This window comes from Vombatus ursinus, unplaced genomic scaffold (assembly GCF_900497805.2).
Source record: "Vombatus ursinus unplaced genomic scaffold, bare-nosed wombat genome assembly UNPS02004691.1, whole genome shotgun sequence".
NCBI classification, from domain to species: Eukaryota; Metazoa; Chordata; class Mammalia; order Diprotodontia; family Vombatidae; genus Vombatus; species Vombatus ursinus.
This window is the reverse complement of record NW_020944469.1, coordinates 3,702,145-3,723,705: the sequence shown is the minus strand read 5'-3', so window position 1 is coordinate 3,723,705 and position 21,561 is coordinate 3,702,145. Positions and strand designations below refer to the sequence as shown.

Genomic DNA, 21,561 nt, shown 5'->3' with positions numbered 1-21,561 from the left:
TCACCTCTTTGAGGTTAGGGATTATGTCTGTGTAATAGCTTCAGGAACCACGTGGTGCTCTACTTCTAAATTCTCATCCAGATTTGTTGATTTGATTTAGAGAAGTAATCTAGTCATTGAAAAGAGTACTGGAGTGTGGCAGTCTGGACACTTGTCCAGTGAGGCTTGTTCCTTACTGCTGCGCAGCAGTCTGGTGACTGGCTGAATCACCCAGTGCCTGGATCAGTTTCCTCTTCTGGAGAATGAGGGAGTCAGACCAGATCATCTTGAGAATCACAGCCACTTCAAATTGTCTGAGTTTATTAAGCCCCAAAGATGCTTACCTCTGCTTGGCAGTGGGGGGAGGCAAGACCAAGGAGATTAAAAAGGCAGGTAGAAACTCTGAAATGACTTCAAATATAGCCACATACCGACTTGGTTGTTAGATCCATGACATCATTTCCTGCCCTCATGCTTCCTTCTTGTTGTCATCTAAGAGCATCAGAAGGACCTTTACAAGCGAGACAGCTTTTGTCCTTTTGTTATCAGCTACTCATGGCTGCATTGAAGAGGATGCTCCCTGTGCGTGGCCTGGGTGGCTGCCCAACCTGCCATAGTCCTGCCTGCCCAGAGCCCACCTTTCTGCACACATTAGCTAGCTCTGGAGCAGTTGCATTTTGACCCAGAGCAATTATTTGAAACAACCATCTTGAATGACTATGCTCTGGGTTAGTCTCTGCTGCTTTTCTTATGTGCTAGCTGGAATCTGCTTCACTAAATATTGAAAGCAGTTAACTTAATGACTAAAATTGCCTGAAACAGGCTGCGTTGGGGCCAAAACCATTTTTCTGATATTTTATTGACGCTTAAAAAAAAATCCCTGTAGTTTGCTAATAACTCTTTCCCCCCTTCCTCCCTTTCCACCCTAGACCCCTCCTAATTGCCAGGCAAAAGAAAGCAACCCGCAGGCCTTGTGTACAGAGAGATGCATTGCTTATTCTGCAGCTGTCCCACCACCTCTCTGCCTAACAGGTGCTTGCTTTCATCTCCCTTCCCCCCTCCCCTTCTCTCCCTTACCCCGCTCCCTCTCCTTTCCCCCCTCCTCTCCCTCTCCTCTTCCCCCTCCCTTCCCTGATTGCTGACCACCTCTCTGGAGTCTTTGCTTGCTCCAGTCACTTGCCACCCTGCTCTCATTAACTCCCACCACAAGTAGGAAACGGTGTTCTCTTCTTGCCTTGTAATTGTCTTTAAACTGCTTCAGGTGTTTTATCGTGAGCCCTTCTACAAACCCTTGGACCGTGAAACTCTGGCCCGGCTATTTTCATTGGTCTTAGTGGTTAACACAATGGTTTACTAAATACATGTCTAACATCCTTGTTAATGGAGTAATGTAGTTGATTTTTCCTTGGGGTTGTCAGAAGGCCCTATCATACCTTTTGCCATCCTGTCCCTTCCTTAACCATGTTCTTACTGAGTTCTAATAGTTGTCACCTTTGCCTTGAACCCTATGGGAAGAAAACTGCTTAGAGGCAACCGTATAAATGGGTTAGTAACTTGGCTGTTAAGTATGCCCAAATGTTCTGTTCTGAACCTTTGGGAAAGATTTTAAGGAGATTGAAATGCCAGTGGTTTCCAATAAAGAAATCTGTGCTGCCTAAAATCTGACCGTTTTAGGGTCTGCCTGTGCTTTTACTGATTTTTATCTCCCAGAGACTTTCTTGAATTAGGCATAAAGTTGAAACTCCCTAACTCAAGCTTCCACGTATATTCCAACTGAATGCTAAAAGGAGCATAACTGGATTTTGAATAGTCGTTGGTAGTTTAATGGATGTTATTTGAAGGTGAAAATTGTGAGTACGCCTCTACCTCTTACCTCTTTACTCTGAATACACACTTTTTTGGTTTCTTGATTTGACAGACATTTGTGCAGCCCTAGTCTACATAATTTGTACTTTGTTAGGCACTGGGAGAAAGAATTTAGATAAAACAACCCCACATTTTAGCATGTGGAGGGTAAGTCTCAGACAGATCTATCCATGATACAGTTTTATCAAATGGCATGAGAGCCCTTGTAAAACAGCTGTGATGTACTGGAAAGGGCATTGAATGTCTGGTCCAAAGATCTGCTTCCCTCAGTGTTAACCTTGAGCATAAGTGAAGGCCTGGGGGCATCCTTTCCTGGCTCCAGCCTTTTCTCTGGCCACAGTCCTGTTGGTGGAGAAGAGGCCAGGCCAAGGAGTGGAAGGGCCTGAGGATGAGAAGCTGAGTTCTACTTTCCCTCAAGTTACTCAGTCTCTGTTTGCATGAGATTCTCTGTCAAATCAAGATCTTATTACGCCAACTGCCTCTACAGATTCCATAGGAATGTTCTCAGGAGAAATGAGATGATGGGAGCTGTGCTTCAAAGGAAACTTGCTCTAGAAATAAAGGCATTATCTTGATTTAGTATCTGTGCTAATGACTTGATGGTTAAAAAAAAAAATCTGGTTTGCTCAGTATTTTTTTTTTTTAAAGAATCATTGCTGTTCTTTCACTGCCTAATAATATTAGTAGTCTTAATATCTCTCAAAGCATTTTCCCATTTCATCATTCATACATGTATTAAGCATTTATATTCAGGATTTTATGTTAGCACATCCTATAGATACCAATATAAAAAAAAAAAAACATGGTCCAGACAACGGAGTCTGTGGGGAGGGGGATTGGGGGGAGGAGGACGGTAATACCTAAGTCCTGAGGAGATTCCATAGTTGGGGGCCAGGTAGGTGGTGTGAGGGGTAGGGAAGCAAAGTAATCAGGGATCACTTCAAACAGGAAGCACCTCTGAGCCGGTTCCTGAAGGCCAGTGATAGTTCAGCAGGCACAGATGATAGGGAAGGCATTCTGGGCATAGAAAAAGGTGGCCAAAGGCATGGGAGAAGAGAAAGAGCGTGTAAGTGGGGCATATTCACAGTGTCGTGCATAGCTTGGTTTGTGGGTCCCTTAGGAGAGTGGAGAATAATGGAAGATAAGTGGAGCGGTAACCCAGCTGGAGGAGGTTAGCTTTTCGTTGGTAGACTGGGGGGAAGTGAGCCCCATCACAAGATTCTGATCTATGAATTGAGATGACTGGCAGTGAATTTAGCAACTATTCTTGAGTTCTCAGAGAGGAATTTGCTCAGATGTATGCAAATCAGGAGTGCTGGTAGATATGATGATCATTTTTTAAGAAGCAAAAATTCGGATGTGTGATCTGACAAAGGATCTTTTGCAAAAGCCTGATGGAAAGTAAAACTTTGTTTTCTTAAAACCAGGACTGTCCTGGAAAATCTGGGGATTCTAGACTGCTTTTAAGTATTTTTTTTTTTAACTTAAAGTACTTTAAGTATTTTTAAGCCAAGCTGTTTAGAGGCCTTTGGGCCCACAGAAATGTGGCTTCCTCCCCCCCCTTCCATAAATTGGCATTACTGTTACTTATGTTGACCATGTCCATGGCAGCCATCTGTTGTTCTTTTAATTTCTAAGTAAAAGAAGACAGACTTAGTTACAAAAGGTCATACATAGATAAGCAGCAAAAATGAATTAGGTCCCCACTGTGTGCAGAGCCATATGCTTTGGAGGGAATTCAATAGATTGTCCTCCTCCTGCCATCTGAGGCTCAGTACTCAAATGGCCTGATATAAATGGATGCATGGGAAAAACCATTTCCTAGAATTTTTTTCAGTCAAAGGCAACTTAAAATTTTGTCCTTGTGCAGGCATTGCAGTCATGTCCGATTCTTCATGACCCCCATTTGGTAAAGTCTTGGCAAAGATACTTAGTGGTTTGCCTTGTCCTTCAGCTCACTTTTCAGATGAGGAAACTGAGACCAACAGGGTTGAGTGACTTGCCCAAGGTCACACAGCCAGTAAGTGTCTGAGGTTGAATTTGAATTCAGATCTTCCTTACTCTAGGCCAAAAATACAAAACCCTCAAATGGAGTGTAAAGTGGACAAGATGGTTATTTGTTAGCTTATACTAATTTTCCCCTTTTTAGTAATATTTCAAGTGCTTCCTGGCATCTCTGTGATTGGTTTTTCTTAGTTTTCCCCTGTTTTAGCGGGTTCCGGCATAGATTTTTCTGATGTATAGTGTGAAAGGATCATAGATGTTGACTTGGAATGGGAGGGACTGAAAAGTTCATCTAGATCCTTTGTGGAACAGTAAGATGTCTGTTCTAGACTCTCTAATACAGTCATTCTAAAGTCCATTCAAGGACACATGGGTTTAATTGATTCCTGGCACTGTAGCAGGTCAGCATTGCCATAGCTTTTTAAAAGTTTACTTTTTGTGATTCTTTCATGTAGTCAGCTGGTCAAGTTGAAGGGAGAGGAAGGGAAAGGAGTAGTAAAATGAGGAAAGTCTGAAATAGGGAAGGAGAGCTATGATTGAAGAGCATGGCTTCAGGCTGGATTGGACTTTATTCCTTTGAGCAAAGGTTCGATGTTGGCAAATCCAGGAGCCAGATTATAAATTATGATTAATTATATAGTAGATTAGAACTTGAAATGATCAGATACTATGTTTTTAAATATGTAGTACAATTAGATCATTTTGTTCAATTGGAAAAGGTGACACGTTTCTCTGCTTGGCCTCTTTCAAAGATGTATTAAGGATTCCCCAGGTCCTGAAGTTAATCTAATAGAATTTTAAAAACTCCAAGAGAAAAAATAGCTTCTTCAGTAAAAATTTGGCAGCTTTGAATAATTCCAGAGTTTTGGGATGCCATTTCCTTTGAAAGAATGTTGTTTATCATCTATGTCCTTTATACTACGTCTTCTTCCTTTTGCCCATTTTATTGTTCATTATCACTTAAAATGAAAGGTCAGAAGTAAAATTCAAGCCAGTTAATTTTGTTGCTTCTTACAAGTTTAGATAAAAGATCTTTCGGGAAGAAGATTGAAGTGAATGTTTAAAATGAGGTTTGGCGCTTGCTTGTGTATGTCCTTACTAGGCAAACTCCTCATTGCTATGACACCATCTCTCTGGAATATGACCTTGTGGTTCATGGTTCCATTTTCAAATAAAAATAAGTAGAATTGGTCTGAACCAGGCCACAGAGAAAATTCTCTACACAAAAACAATTGTGGTCAGGTAAAGACAGCTCAGTTAAGAAAGCTGCTGTCAACATTGACAGATGCTTGCTAGGTGCCTAATTCTGCGTGGTAAGACTTACATTTCTTATCCAGCCTCCAGTGGCTTCTCATTTAAGACAGATGTAGATAGATAGAAATTTCAAGAATTATAGGCAGTGTAATAAAAATAGTGATCTATTGCATGAATGGATTTTTAAGCGTTTGTGGTTAGAATTTTGGAGCTGGAAGGAACCTGAGAGACCATCTAACTCAATTAACTCTGTCACTTTATTTTGTTTTATTTTAATTTTGATATTTTTGAGTAGGGTCGTCCTGTCTGAACCCAGCTAGAAGTGCACCAGCCCCTCTAGGCCCAATTCCACTACAAACTGAGTGGCAGAAGGGTTTTGACTTCACTTTTCAGCTTGGGCTATTTAACCCTTAGGCCGACTGATAGCCCCTAACTCGAGAGGGTTCACCATTTTGTTGCCAGGCTTATAGTATGGACACCTCATAGGCTTTATCCCACTGTAGCTCAAAACTCCAGAGTTCAAGTGATCCACCAGCCTCAGTTTCTCCCTGTAGCAGAGATTACAGGCTTACGCCACCATGCCTGCCTTCTCCTATCATTTTAAAAGCAAACAAATAGACCCAGGAATTAATTAACTGGCCCAAAGACATCGGTAATAGCTGTGACTGCAACTTGGTTTTCGTGACTTAGTCCAGTGAATGTTCTTCCTACTGTATTATACTGTGTCTTGTTACATTTCATGCAAGTACATACTTTTGGAGGGATAGAATAAGTGTATTAGTGCCCAGATGTGATAGGCAGAAGGGAAGTAGGGGTTGAAGTTTCAGATCCATATGTAGGCTTCCAGTAGGGGGATTTTGGATGCCACGTATTTTAAAAAAACAGATTTTTATTGATACCATGTTTTTTTACATTGCCTGAGTTTCCCTCGTCCTCTTCCCTCAGCTTCCTTCAGCCCCCTAGCTGTGTCTTACAACAAATTTTAAAAGAAAAAAGAAGCAAATTTTAAAAATCAGCAAAATCAAATGATATACCAAAAGGTAGGAAAAATTTTGGCTGGTGAATCGATTTTACATCATCTAGACCTCTTAGAACAGCATTTCTGTTCTATGTTATAGAATTCCTTCCTAGTTCATAGTGACCAGAATAAGGCTGTGTGTCCCCTGTGGTGCTTTTGCGGTAGCTATGTAGGGTAACTAACTGCAAATACTACAAATTCTTTGACCTTTTATATAATTCTGAAGAATTGCTATAGATAGGAGTTAGAAAAAATTTTAAAAGCTAGATCAAGGTTTTATGAATTTTTTTTCTCATTTATTGTACAGCCTTCATCTTTATAGTTATTATTCCTAGTATTCCATTCTATTGTATGATAGTGGGAGTCAAATAGCTCATTTGCAAACCTTTCTTAAGATTTTAATGAAAGTAAGTAGAAACAATTTTAAAAGTAACTTTTTAGCCTAGTGGTTCCTTCCCTTGACCCATTCTTCTTGCTTATGTAATATTTTGAAGGAAAAGGACTATGGTATTGAACTGTTAAAGAAAAGAATAACTATTTGAAGCACATACTAGAAGAACAAGTCCCATTTCTTCCCTGTGAAAGGCCAGCCAGAGTCAAGAGTTGATTGTAACTAGTCAGTTCTCAGCCATTAGCAGCTGTGGACAAAGTTCCTGCTCTCAGAACTCTGCTTTTGCAGTAATTCCGTACACAGCCTTCTAGAAGAAGTGCCTCATGGAACACCCAGTGAAAGTAAACTATGGACACAGTGTCCTGTTGCAGAGAGCCAAAGTATCGTGGCTCTTACCAGGTACAATGTAGAGAGACAAGAAATGCTGAGGCCTCTTTGGCAAGGCAACGCTCCCCTTTTCAGTGTATGTCGCGGCTAGCACACAACCTGTTGCTATTCTTCTCAATGGCTAGCAGTAAGTGTTAGTGAAAACAAAACTATTTTCTGATCACTCTGATCTAGATATTTTATGATTATTATCTTGCTGATTAATCTGTAGACTCAGGAAGAAGGACAGTAACATATATATTAAAGATACTTATTTGTTTTAAAACTTTTTTTTTTACAATATTTGATATTTGTTATGGATTTTTACTGATTTGCACATTTAGATAAGTAATACCAACTTTAAGGAGTTTTCAGTTCAGAGGATTTTCATTTGGTTATATGCTTTTTTTATGGCTTTCAACTCTGTTATTGTTAAGAAATTTTTCAGTTGTATCTGACTCTTGTGACCCTATTTGGGGTTTTCTTGGCAAAGATATTGGATAATTCCTTCTCCAGCTCATTTTATAGATGAGGAACTGAGGCAAATAGTGTGAAGTGACTTGCCCAGAATCATACAGCTAGTAACTGAGGCCAGATTTGAACTCAGGAAGATGTCTTCCTGACTCCAGGCCTGGCACTTCAACACCTAGCTGCTGTTAACTATAGTAATGATTTAAGCTAAGAAAAATCAATGTTCCCTGCCTCTAAATGACAGAACCTTTACAAAGAATAAAAAAGATGCTAATCCCACTCGGTCGCAAATGGACTTTCATAAACATAGCTTACACTGGGTGGCTGGAGCTAAGTAGAAGTCGCAGTGACTGTTTTCAAGTTGGAGACCTAACAACAAAGCAGGTTTGTCCATCTGTGGGAAAGCACTGTGACTCTCAAAGGGAGGGGTTCTTCTCTCTACCTTTTTCAACGGTGTGGATTATAGGGGTAATAGGATGGGAAACAGCTACTAAGTGAAGCCCACTCATATTTTTTTGGAAGGGAGAAAAGTCTTCAAATATATATATGGGAATAAAGAGAAATCGTAATGAATGTACTCTGCTGTTATTTCTTTCTTTTGTTCCCATCATTACTCGATGCCTGCCACTAAACGCCTTCTATAATGCCTAATTTGGTAGTGGATATGATCCTGGATTCTTACAGGCTATGTCAGCAAAGTACAAATTCTATCAGGGCCTACCAATCTTAACAAAGTTTCTAAGGTGGACTTGGCTATCTAGAACCAGCCTAGCTAAATGTGAAGATGCTCATCACCAAAGTGGGTTGGCTACCTAGAGAAAATTGCTCTTTGAGTTAGGGAAAAGAGTACCCATAAAGGAGAAAAAAGGGGTATTTTGAAATTTCAAGGATTATGTAAATTCTTAGCTTCTATGTCAACATTTGCCCACAAAGATTTGATAACTTTCTATTCATCATTCTTTTTTTTTTTTTTTTTTTGTTAAGTCTTCCCCCTCATTTTTGTCAACTTAAAATAGCCCGTGGCTCTTACTTTGCTTGAAAGCTGGGCTCTAGGATTGGGCATCATCTCCTAGGCTATCTAGTGCAGTTGATTGTTTTTATTCAGTTGGTTTTTGTCATTTAGTCATTTTAGTCTTGTCTGACTCTTCGTGACCCCATTTGGGGTTTTCTTGGCAAAGATGCTGGAGTGGTTTGCCATTTCCTTCTCCAGCTCATTTTACAGGATCACACAGCTTAGTAAGTGTTTGAGGTCAGATTTGAACTCTTGTTTTCTTGACTCCAGGCCTGGTGCTCTATTCGCTGTAGTGCCACCTAGCTGTAGTCCTTCCTAGACCAGTGAATAGTTAAACATGCATCACCTCTACAGCATTTTCTAGCAATTCATCCAGACACTGTTTGAAGATTCCTTCTCAGGGTGCCTCATTCTACTTTGGTCCATGTCTGTTTTTCCTTACCTCTTTTACCTCTTTGTGGATTCTATCCATTGCTCTTATTTATGCCCTCTCAGGCCAAACAAAACAAGTCTTCCACATAACGGTCCTTCATATACTTGAAGAAGAAGATCAACTTCCTCATCAGTATTCTCTGGGTTAGCTCCAGTTCCTTCGGCCAATCCTGGTATGACATGATCTCTAGACCACTTACTGACCTCTTTGTGGACACACGCTAGGTTTTGGATGTTTTTTTTTTTAAATATGCACCTAGACCTGAACGAATTCGGTCTGATAAGGGAAGGAAGAGTGCAGTGGAACTATCGTTTGGATACTAGTCTTACTAAATGTAAAATCAACAAGATTTGGTAATTGATTAGTTGTATGAGATGAATGTGTGCAGCCAAGGATGCCCCTTGATTGTGAAACTGAGTGACAGGAAGAATGGTGGTGACTACAACAGAAATAGGTAAGTGTGAAAAGGAGCTAGGGTTCGGGGGTGGGAGGTGGGAGATAAGGAATTCTGTTGTCATCTTAATAATGGCTATTCTTTATCCAATTCTGAATCTTTCTGATTGGGCACTGACTATAGCCCGCATCATTCCGTCTTTGCCGTGAGAGACTTTGTCAAAAGATTTTAGGAAATGCTTTGCTAGAATCTTGGTAAATGATCACTCTAGCCATCTACTGACCCAGCAGTCTAGTACTTTCACATGTTTTTTTGGTATCTCATCAATATGGATACTCTCTGAAGTAATGGCAGATTGTAATCCACACTTGCCCATAAATAGGCCACAAGAGCTCTGCCCAATGTCTTAAGGGCCTCCTTCATTTAGATCTTTTGACACTCTGTAGATACCAGAAAGTTATACACTATCTGTTTTCCCTTGCTCTTTACCATTCCCTTTTCTGGTTATACATCTGTCTGATGAAATTTTATTGGAAAAGATTCTTTGTTCTATTGAATCAAATGCTTTCTTCTAGTCATAAACAATAAACACAGTGAGATTTTTATGTTTTTTATACCTTTCAGTCTATTGTGTCTATAAAGATTGTTGTCTGTAGGGTACTATTTGCAAAAGCCTGTCAGTTCCCTTATTATACCTTAATCAAAGATACCCTAGGTGAGTATGTATATTGTTCTCATGAAAATGGGTAGATATGGGAAAGTAGGTTGGTAAACATTATCTCTTCACCTTTTTTTTTTTTTTTTTGGCCTTCAATCATATACCTTTTTATAAACATCATTACCCTCAAAATTGTGTTAGTAGCTTTGGTGCTTTCCACATACTCTTAGTCTTATCCAACTGTTCTTTCCTTTTTGGTTTTTAAAAGTACAATTTTTCCTTCCTCATGCAGCATTTTGGTGACTAATGTTAGTGTACAAATGTGGTGGCTCCATTATCATTGTTAGAGGAAAGGCATAAGAAATCTTTACAGATCGTTTCCCTTTTTTTGTTTGTTATCCTTCCAATTTTATCCTTAAATATGCTTGGGATGATTTTATTTAGATGGATTTCTTGCCAAACTTGTTTGAATCTGGACTATTTCTTACTATTTTCTGGGATTATACTGTTCATATTATTCTACCTTCTCCTACAAGATTGTGTAAATAGTTTGGCCGTTTTCTTTCTCCACTTGGCAAGGTGATCAAGTATATGCTAGCTTTGTACTTCCTAGACTTCCTAGACTCACAAATGATTGACATACATGGTCAAACTTCCTTAGGAAATGCCTCTAGTCAGTGTTGATGTCTCTTGGGTCCATTTCCTGGTTTTCTACGTCAACGGTTTGAAAAAAAAAAAACAAACTGACCAGGTTGGAGTGATTACAGGCCACTGTCTTCTCCTTTTTACTCAGCTTGTTGTCAGTGTTGATCTTTTTTTCCTAACACTTCTGTCAGAAGTGAACATACCCAGATAGCTGATTGGGAATCAATTCCTATGATCGTAAGCAGTTGCTTCCTGTACAAATATAATTCATTGTCATTTTTTTTGAGTGATATTTGAGGTTTGTCATGCCTAATACCTCATGACTCTTTTAAATAGTATTATAGGTTCTTTTGAAATCTCAACAATTCCCAAGTACTCTCCTACTCTGCCCCTCATCACTACCACTGCCACCAGTACCACCACCCAAAAAACCAAAACAAAACCTGTTAAGCAAAACCCTTTCTTCTCAGGGCTAAGAAGTCATTACGTTTCCAGCTTCGTTTTGATTCTCCTTTTGTTTACAATATTGTTGTGCTTTTTCTTGAATGTTCTGTAGGTGTGGGGCTTGTGTACAACCAATACACTTTTGGCCTCTTTCTTTTTCTATTCTTAAACTGTCATTTCCAAAGTCTTCTTCACTGACATGCCTTTTGTTCCCACATTTGCATTGAAGTCACTGGGTATTAAAGTCTTTGTCAGTTCACTTTGGAGGCACATCTTATCGAATTCTTGTAGAATTTCCCTTCCTAATCCTCAGCTTGGCACCACATGTTAGTCTGTGAGCTGCAATGATCTTCCTGTAAATGCTTATCAACAATCACTGCTTAAATGCTCTATAAAATGATACCTTTGGATACATGATAAAGCCAACTCTGCCAGCTCCCTTCTTTTCCTCTCTAAGAAGTTAAGAACCATCTTTTGATTTTGGTGTAGCTTCCTTTTGTTTTTGAGTTTCATTTATAGCTAGGATGTCAGGGTTGGGAGGATTCATTTGCTCCTGCATCGTGTCCACTCTGTCATGAGACAAGGATCTCCCAGTTAGAGTACCAGTAGCCAGTCTAAAACTGGCATTCTTGGCACACTTTGGCCCCTTTCTTGGCACTCTGCCATTTTCAGTGAAGAAACAGAAGACTCCAGACAGGACTGAAGGTCATTTGTATTTTTGTATGTTTGATGGGTTTTTCTGGCCGAATAATTTATCACAAGTGGCCGGCCTACTGGTGATGAGCCTCTCCATTGCCAGGCTGGATCTCAGAAACCAGACTGGAGACCTCAACAGAGCCTGGGCTTAGTCTTGGAAACCTCCCTGCCAAGCTGAGGCATCAGAATCATAATGATAGTGACAGCTGACATAGAGTTTTCAAAGTATTTTACATATTAATTCATTTGATCCTCACAACAGCACTGTGAGGTTAGCGCTATTATTGTCCTCATTTTTATCACCAAGGATACTTAGGTTCGGGAGGTCCAGTGACTCCCAGAGTCCCATGGTGTCATTATGTGTGAACCTTTGAACCCAACTCTGCCTGACTCTGTGTCCAGTGCAATAGCCCCTTTGCCAGGAAGGTTCCTAGCCTCAGAACTGTTTAAAAAAAAAAAAAGAGTAAATGAGGTTAGTCTAGTGTGACCTGGGGTTTTGGAAACCATCTTTGTGATCACTCCCTCCTTTCTACATAGTTGTTCAATAAGCATGCTTTAGTAATACATTCTGGAACTTTGCCAAGAATTTGGAGCAAGCTCCCTGGCCTATAGCTTGTACACTACCTGAGCTTCCAGTTTTGAAAAGTAGGATAATGTTTTCCCTCTCCTGCAGTTTTCTGATGCCTCACGAGTTCTCTGTGGTCTTTCTAAAATCCCTGCAAGGGCCTCACTAATCATGCCTGCTTATTCTCTCATTACCCCAGGATGTAGTTTATCTGGGCCTGGAGACATGAACTTTTGAACTAACTAGAGGCACTAAGTCTTCTCTTACTATTTTCCTATTGAAAAGTTGATTAACTTGTAATTTTGATTATGACAACTGTTCTGATTTAGCCAGGACCATAATCTTGCCATAAATTTACCTTGTGTAAGACAGGAATAATTGTACTTGGAGTTAGGGTTGGGGTTGGGTAGCTAGATGGTGTAGTGGACAGAGTGCTGGGCCTGGAGTTAGGAAGACCTGGGTTCATATTCAGCCTCAGACACTTACTAGCTGTGTGACCCTGGGCAAGTCACTTCACCTCTGCTTTAGTCTCCTTATCTGTAAAATGGAGATAATAGTAGCACCTACCTCCCAGGGTTGTTATGACAATCAAATGAGATAATAATTGCAAAGTGCTGTGCACAGTGCTTGGTATATCATAATCACTATCTAAATGTTAGCTATCATAATTATTATTGTTATACTTCATTTTGTGCACTATGTGACAGAATGCTTTTTCAGCTTGAGATGACCGTGAATTGAGGGAATTTAGTTGGAAGTGTAAATATGGTATCTTCATTCTTTTAAATGTTAAAATGGAAAAAACAAGCAAAAAGGGGCAGCTAGGTGGCACAGTGGATAGAGCACCTGCCCTGGATTCAGAAGGACCTGAGTTCAAATCCGACCTCAGAAACATAACACTTACTAGCTGTGTGACTCTGGGCAAGTCACTTAACCCCATTGCCTAGCCAAAATACAAAAAAAAAAACCAAAACAAAAACCAAGATGTTATAATGGGGGAATTTCCCTGTGCCAGGGAGTACTTGTTTTTAATATGTAATCATATTATGCACTCCTAAATTAGGGCCATGTTTATGGGGAGCTACATCCTGCATGTAGGGTGCCATAGGGTGGATTCCAATCAATCAGTAAATACTTCTTAAGCACATAGTGCTTAATAAGCACAGGCACTGTGCTAAGGGCTCAGGATACAAAAAGAGGAAAAGTCTAATTGGAAGGGGATGGGGAGGGCAAGTTTGTCTGTTTGAGGCTGGTGAATACTGACTTATAAAGAGCCAGGGGATGATTATTTTAAAAATGAGGAAAGGTAAACACAGAAACATTGAAAGAGATGATTTTTAGGTTATTTTGTTTTAAAATGGAATCACTATCTGGCATAGAGTTTAGCAGTTCTAAGGGAATGTAGAGGTCATTGAATCCAACAGGAACCTGTATAGGGTTCTCTGTAAGATCTCCATTTTCAAAGAGCATCCAGCCTGCTCAGGCCATTTCAGTTTTGAACCACTCTCTTTGTTAGGAGTTTTTCCTTGTTCCCTAAATCTGCCTCATTGATATTTCTTCTGTTGCTATTATTGCTGATCTCAAGGGCTAAGTAGGACAAGGCTAATCCCTCTTTCAGATGATTACCCTCCAAAAACCGATGATAGGAATTATATTTGCCCTAAAGGTCTTCCTTCCTCTGTTCCTGCAGCTTTTGCTCATACAGTGTCATATCCTGTCTCTTCAGTGTCCATCCTAAAACGTGGCACATAGAATTGAGCACAGTGCCCCCTGGCTGGGCCAACCAGAGCCTAGCACGTGCACTCTGCTATCCTGTCACCTGGGCTTTGGTCACTGTCCTTTTCCTGATGCATCCCCAGAAGAACCCATATCGAAGTCTGGGGGATAAGGGTAGAGAACATAAAAGGGTTCGTGGGTCAGAGCCAGTGAATTTGAATTACCAAAGTGTGTGACTTGCTCAGCCAGCCAGCCATTTGGGGAAAAGCCCCAAAGTGGGTGTACCTGGTGCTGGAAGAGGAAAGGTCCCTCTCACTCCAGGGACCATCCCACACCTGTGGAAGCTCGGAGCTTTGGAAGGAGCCTGGGATGTCATCTGATCCAGTGTCTTCATTCGTAATCCATGACCATTAACAAAAGTAAAACCAGACCCATATACAATCAAGAGTTTCAAGAATTCGTATACGACGCTAATACTGTGGTTAAAATAAAAAATCTATACTTTTCCTGTAACAAGATAGTTTCTGCATCTCTTTTTAAACTCTTTCGCTGTGTGTTTTTCTGTAATGCCATTATTGTTGTGTGCTTTGGACTGCCATCTGTACATTGGGGTTTGATAATACTTTTTTCCCTCCTCTCTGTGATGCTTCCTATTTACTTATACTTGAAGTTTCTCATTTCTTCTGGCTTAATATTCGAAGATGTTTGTATACCACAGTTTATCCACCCATCCCCTGATTGCTGGATAATGCCACCCCTCATTTTGGAAATGAGGAATCTGAGACCCAGATAAGGGAAGTATTTTGCCGATGTCATGTAAGATGACAATAGACAGACCCACTATTGGAAAGGTAGTAGAACCCTAGTTGATGGATGGTTAAGGACCTGTAGGAATGGGGATTGACTACAGGAAGGTGTAGAAGAGATTATTTCCTATTTTAAGTCTGTGCCACTGTAACTGAAGAGCAGGAAACTACTTTTGATAGAACTTAACCCTATCCTAGAAGTCCCACGTGTTAGGATAGTTACATACTTGAGCTTGACTGTGTTCTGGACTGTACAGGGAAAAAAAAAAAAGAGAGAAACCTGAGAAAAAGAATTGTGGGGACATAGGAATTTTGATGTTTGAGTGGGAACAAAAAGTGACCTTCAGATTGTTGATTTCTAACATTTGAAAGGCACTTTTGGCCCTACCAGTGGGTGAGATAGGGTGTTGTGCATCCCATTTTGTCAACATTTCTCATAGATAATCATAGAATCTTATTTCATAACAATACCATGAGACAGGTTTAAAATCAATTTCCTATTTGTTTTTCCAGTAATGATCACTTCTGCCAGACAGTTAACTGGATATGCTCGCTTCAGCCATGTATTCCCCTCATCTTCTTACCAACAAATGAAGATGCACAAGAGAATTCTGGGTCACTTATCATCTGTCTACTGTGTAGCATTTGACCGAAGTGGGAGAAGAATTTTCACAGTGAGTTTAAAGTTTGTGATTCCATGTTAGTATTCACGATTTATCAAGAAGGTAGATTTCATGCCAATGTGTTTTCATAAGCACCAAGTTCCTTCATTAAGGACTTTGAATAAAGAAAAAGATATTAGTAGAAACTTTGATTTCCCCTCATCAGTTATTCTATATTCTCAATCTGTATTTTCTTCCTTTGGAAAATTTTAATTTTAAAACGTTAAATGCACGCAAGCCCTGATAGTTTTATGATGAAAAGTTTATTTCATATAAATTGTTTCTTAAATGCGTTTTTCTATTTTTTTCACATAGCATGTTGATTACCAGTTTTTCTTAGTAAATCCACAGCTATATGATCCTTATACCTGGATAGTCAAGCTTGAAGTTAGTAATAAAAACATAGCTTTGGATGTGTTTCAATTAATCTGAAGTTATTGGAGAAAATTGACAAGAGGTCCAATGGCCATCTCTTAAGTATTTGAAAGGCTGCCATGGGGAAGAAGGGATTAGACCCATTCCTGTTTGTTGTTAGAGAGTCATGGCTGATTTAAGCCAAGTGTAATGAAATGTTGGCGTTTGGAGCTGTCTCCGGTGGCATCTTCAAGCAGAGGTTGGATACCCACTTATTGAGGTGACTAGTGGATTCCTTCTGAGATAGCTTTAAGATCTTACATTCTGTATTTTTATGAAAAGGGCAGAAGAACTAAAGGAAACCCGGCCTATGATCATTTTTTTTTTTTTAAGCTAAAAAGTTTTATTGACTTCCCCACTCGTTTGCTTTGCTTCCCCAATTAAACCCTTTGTTAACAAAGTGAAAAAAGTTAAGTAATCCAAACAGCGACCCTCTCAGCATCTACCTCTCTAGAGAGAGGAAAAGTATTTGATTATGTGCTCACCCTGTTCATTATCATTGGACTGCAAGCCTCTTGGAGTATTTTTGTTTCAGTTAATTCTAGTCATTTTTATTTTGTTCTTGGTTCTGTTTTCTTCATTGTGTATCAATTCAGAATAGTCCCTGTGTAAGTCCATACAGAACAGATAACAAATAAATTAAAAGTTGTTGTGGGGGGACATGGAGACAGAAGAAATCAGGCAAGGCATTTTATAGGAGGTAAGAGTCAGCTGCGTCTTTGTTTTTTTTTTTTTTTTTTTGGTTAGGTGACCTGCCAAGGGTCACACAGCTAGTAAGGAGTCAGCTGAGTCTTAAAGGGAGTTAGGGCTTCTAAAGAGGGGAGGGGGGTAAGTAAGGAGATCCATCTAGGAATGGGTCTGTGCTGGCTGACAGAGGCAAGAGGTGGTGGGTGACTTTGGTGGGGAATAGTGAGGAGGCCAGTTGACTGGAACATAGACTGTGTGGTGAGGAGTGAGGGGCAATTAGCCTGGAAATAGGAGTTCATGGAATTGTAGTTTTAAAGTTCGAAGGGACCTTGGACCATCCATTCCCATCCTCTCATTTTGCAGATGAAGAAACTGGACGCATAGATGAGCAAAATGACTTCCCAAGGGTTTAGACCTCAGGATTAGCTGGGATTCATATTCAGGTCTTCCACACCAGAGTTTCAAACTTACTGCAGAGTTTTGCTGAACCAGATTGAAATGCAAAATAAACCAAAATACCTTAAAATATAGTAGATGATGCTCATTTGTGATTTTCTGAGTCGGTCTGCAGCCCTGATCCTGTTCTTTCATTTTGACACACTGCTTTTGTAAACCAAAACCAGGCATCTTTCCACCACACTGTTTTCTAGTCTCTGATTCTGCTCACATCACTAGCCATCATTTGATAAACGTTTTCTCAGGTTTCCTTGCTTTCGTTATTCCTTATATCACAGTAATATTCTATTACATTAATATGCTGCCATAATTGAGTCAGCTAATCCCCAGTTGATGGGAGCCCACCTTGTTTCCAGGTCTTGGCAACAACAACAACAAAAAATGCTGCTATAAATATTTTGGGAGAGAATTAGCAAAATCCTGATACATGGGGACTCCAACATGGTACAGTGGAAAGAGCAATGGCCTCAGAATCAGTTGCGTTGGCATCCCCTCACCAGGATTTACTAATTGGGTAGATTACAGGCAGGCTAACTGTCAATTTCTTATGCTGTAAAATGAGGATAAGAATCCTATAGTACCTACCTCATGAAAGGGTCAAATGAGAAACACCACAAGCCTTTGAGCTTTGTTGAAATGGCTGCTACTCTCCTTTTGTGTCCATTAACTGTTTCTTCTTACTTGTACTATTTTGTGTCCATGTAATTACAGGGTTCAGATGACTGTTTGGTAAAAATTTGGGCTACTGATGACGGGCGGCTTGTCTCTACACTACGAGGGCATTCTGCCGAAATTTCTGACATGGCCGTCAACTATGAAAACACACTTCTTGCTGCTGGCAGCTGTGATAAAGTGATCAGGGTATGGTGTCTTCAAACCTGTGCACCAGTTGCTGTCTTTCAGGGGCATTCAGCTTCTATTACTTCCATACAGGTGAGCAAAAAGGAAGCAAAAATGCCCATCATCCCTGTGCTTGGCTTTGGGGAGGTGAAGGGTGGGATGCAGCCTGCGCACAAGGACAGGCACTGCTCAGCCGTTGCTTGTTGAAGAGGAAGGTAAAGGGAAGTAAATGCTGTGTTGTCAAAGAGGACGTTTTTTCTTTGACAAGGCTGACCCCCGAGTGTTTTCTGGGTGTTTTTCAACAATTAGGGAGGGCCAAAGGACTTAGTGCCTTGAGGAGTACAGAAAATCTTTTGAGGCTTGAAACAGGTTTTGCCTTGCTTCTTTGTGTAGAGGTCTTCGTGTTTGGTGAGTGAGATTTGTTCTGAGCTCTGTGGTGACATCGACATGTGACCACTAACTTGACCTTTTACACAAGCTTGGTCTAAGTTGGAATTTGACATCAAAGCTCCTAACAGCTTCATCTCCTTCTTGAAATGTTTGCCAGGGAAGGGCCTCTTCCAGGTGTGTTATCTGGACTCTCTCGGACACTCCCCAAGCAGCTTTTTGGCCAAACCATTGACTCAAGTCATACTTTTCTTCCCTTTGTGTTGTGAGCCAAAGAGCAGCATGAGCCTTCTGAAGTGAGCACATGGGCCACCATGCTCCGTCAGGACGTCCCAACTTGGTGCATCCTTTCATTCTTCTGCTGTTAATTTGAGCTCAACTAGTTATTTGTGGGACATCCCACCTATTCATGAGGAATTGAGCACATACTGGCTTTTATTGGCTTCTCTGGAGTTGGAAGGTTTTTATATTGAAATAAAAAGAATCTCTGCATTTTTAATTTGGAAGATGAATAGTTGCTTCCCTTTTCATTTCCCAATTGATGGGCACCTTCTTTTCTTTGCTTTTTCCCTTTTAATCCCCCCTTTCAGGATCAGAAAGTTTGTTTTGCATGTGGCTATTCATTCTTCAGTATTAAACTCCCTCTTAACCTCCCCATTCTCTAGCCCTGCTTATTTCACTGTTGAGTTTGATGTATTTCTACACCAAACTCTGTGTGTGTGTGTGTGTGTGTGTGTGTGTGTGTGTGTGTGTGTGTGTGTGTGTGTGTGTATTTAACCCTCCTTTGTCTGTTTCAGATAAATAACAGTCAGGTTTGTCTGATGTCCCTTCTCCCCACCCCTTCTCCATTTATGTACACTTTGCTTCTCACACACCCCAATTAGGAGAATTAGCAAGGTCTAGCTTCTTTTCCCTGTTCTCTACACCAGGGTTCCTTTGAAACTCCCTTCTCCTTTTTCTCTTAAAACTCTCACAACAGAAGCATTCTCCCTCCAGGTCCTTTGTCTCTCTTAACTCTGTCAGTACCCTTTGACAACATTAAGGTTCTGAAGGGACACACATTTCTTCTGTCTCCATTAGACTGGCGGCACTTCATCCTTAGAAAACTCCTTCCAGTTACTCAAATGAATATACCTTTATAGGTTTCTCCTAACTAATGTTTGACTTTCAAAGTTCCTACTCAACTTTGGTCTTTTCATCAGAAATGATAGGAAGTCATCTTTAAGGGTCCATTTTTTCCACCTGTAGGACTATATAGGTAGGGTAGGGTAAATTATTCCTGCTTGTAAGCTTGTATCTATTGCCCTTTGAAATATTGCATTCTGGAAACAGACCCTTGTAAGGCATAAACATCTTTGTTCCTGCTGGGAGGTTATAGATTTGTTTGTACTGGCACTGGCTTTGCTGGTGCCCTCTTTTCCTCTAGCTCATGGGCTTCTGTCTGACTTTTTCTACAGTTCTAGGGTCAGATGAGTCAGTTCTTACAGTTTTTCATTGGGTTTTGTGGTCATTATTAGATATGTTTGAAATTTTACATTTTTTCTAGAGTAGGTATGTTGAAGCTTGGTGGTTTGCCTCTGTTCTGCCATCCATCTTGGCTGGAGGTCTACTGACTTTAAAAATTTTTAGATTTTATGTGGAGTTTTGCATATACATTAACACAATATTACTGAATTCTTTTTGGTTTATTTTGTTGCAAGTGCAAAAATATATAATTTAAATTGACCCAAATTATGATCCTCTAAAGGGCAGCTATTACCTCCATTTACAGATGAGTAAATTGATACTTAGATAACAAAAATAATAAAATGGTCTTCAAGTCTTTTGTGGAACAAAAATGTTTTTTACTTTGTATGATTTACACTCAATGATTTTTTATTATCATGTGTAGTTTTTTTTTTTTGTTTTATTTATTTATTTTTTTTGGGAGGCATTTGGGGTTAAGTGACTTGCCCAGAGTCACACAGCTAGTGAATGTTATGTTTCTGAGGCTGGATTTGAACTCAGGTCCTCCTGACTCCAGAGCTGGTACTCTATCCACTGCACTACCCAGCTGCCCCCTAGAACAAAAATGTTTTAAATTTAACTTCTTGTTAAATTTCTTAACTGGTTTTCTTAACAGTTTTTCATAAGCAAGCTACTAATTGGTCAGAGTGTGAGAGCTAAGCTTTTTTTATTGATTTCTTTTTTTTTATTAATTTATTTTGATTTATCAACAATCACTTCCATATGCTTTTGAGTTTAAAATTTTTCTCCCCCTTCCTCCCCACCACCCTTCCGCAAGACGGTGCACAATCTGATATAGGCTATACATATACATTCCTATTAAACATATTTTCACATTAGTGATGTTGTAAGTAAAAATTAGAACCAATAAGAGGAACCACCAGAAAGAGGAAACAAAACTCATCAGAAGAGAAAAAAAATAGCAATTCAACTTCATAGTTATTTCTTGCATTTTCCATCAAAAGGCCTTTGGAGATGTCTTAGATCCTTGTATTGCTGAGAAGCGCTAAGTTTATCAATATTAGTCATCACACAACGTGGCTGTTATTGTGTACAATGTTGTCTAGGTTCTGCTCACTTCACTCAGCATCAGACCATACTAGTCTTTCCAGGTTTTTCTGAAGTCTGCCTGTTCATCATTTCTTATAGCACAGTAGCATTCCATTACATTCATATACCACAACTTGCTCAGCCATTCCCCAATTGATGGGCATCCTCTCAATTTCCAGTTCTTTGCCACCGCAAAAAGAGCTGCTATGAATATTTTTTGTACAACCATTTGTATGACCTCTTTGGGATGTAGCCCTAGAAGTGCTATTGCTGGGTCAAAGGGTATGCACATTTTTATAGGCGAGAGCTAAACTTTTAAAGTCTGTTAATTGAAATGAGTTGTTATTTAAAGGTTTGAAATAATGTAGGCCTGAAAATAATCATTTTGGTTTGCTTTCCTCCTTAGTTTTGCCCAGCAAGGAAAGGGACAACCCGTTACCTCACTTCAACTGGTGCTGATGGAACAATTTGCTTCTGGCAGTGGCACGTGAACACACTGAAATTCAAGTAAGCAAGAGTGGGCACGAGCAGCTTACTCAGAAAACAATAGACTTGCTAAAAACTTCCTCTGCGCTGAGAAATTCTTCAGCTGATGCCACACAGGGGAGATACATTTATTGGTTCGGTAGATTTGTGTCAGATTTTAGAATAAGCATCCTTATCCAGGTAACGTTAAAGACACTATTAGTTAAAATTTTCTGTGATGCCCAGAATTCACCTATTTGGAGTTAGGGCCCCATTGTAATCAAATTGTGAAGTAACACAGTAAATTGAGTGTAGTTCACTTAGATTGGCACACAGGGTAGAATGCTGGACTTGAGGCCAGTCAAGACCTGAGTTG

The 21,561-nt window shown here is 39.9% G+C and overlaps 1 protein-coding gene across 8 annotated transcripts in view; it reads left to right on the top strand.

Annotated features, from left to right (window-relative positions):
• Positions 1 to 21,561, top strand: part of BRWD3 (bromodomain and WD repeat domain containing 3) — a 128,413-nt gene that overhangs the window by 25,192 nt on the left and 81,660 nt on the right. For all 8 annotated transcript variants that reach the window (XM_027839458.1, XM_027839421.1, XM_027839414.1 and 5 more), the window contains exons 7-9: positions 15,232 to 15,392; positions 17,649 to 17,870; positions 21,127 to 21,227. In XM_027839458.1, coding sequence (XP_027695259.1) covers positions 15,232 to 15,392; positions 17,649 to 17,870; positions 21,127 to 21,227 — 484 coding nt within the window. The remainder of the gene's footprint in view (positions 1 to 15,231; positions 15,393 to 17,648; positions 17,871 to 21,126; positions 21,228 to 21,561) is intronic.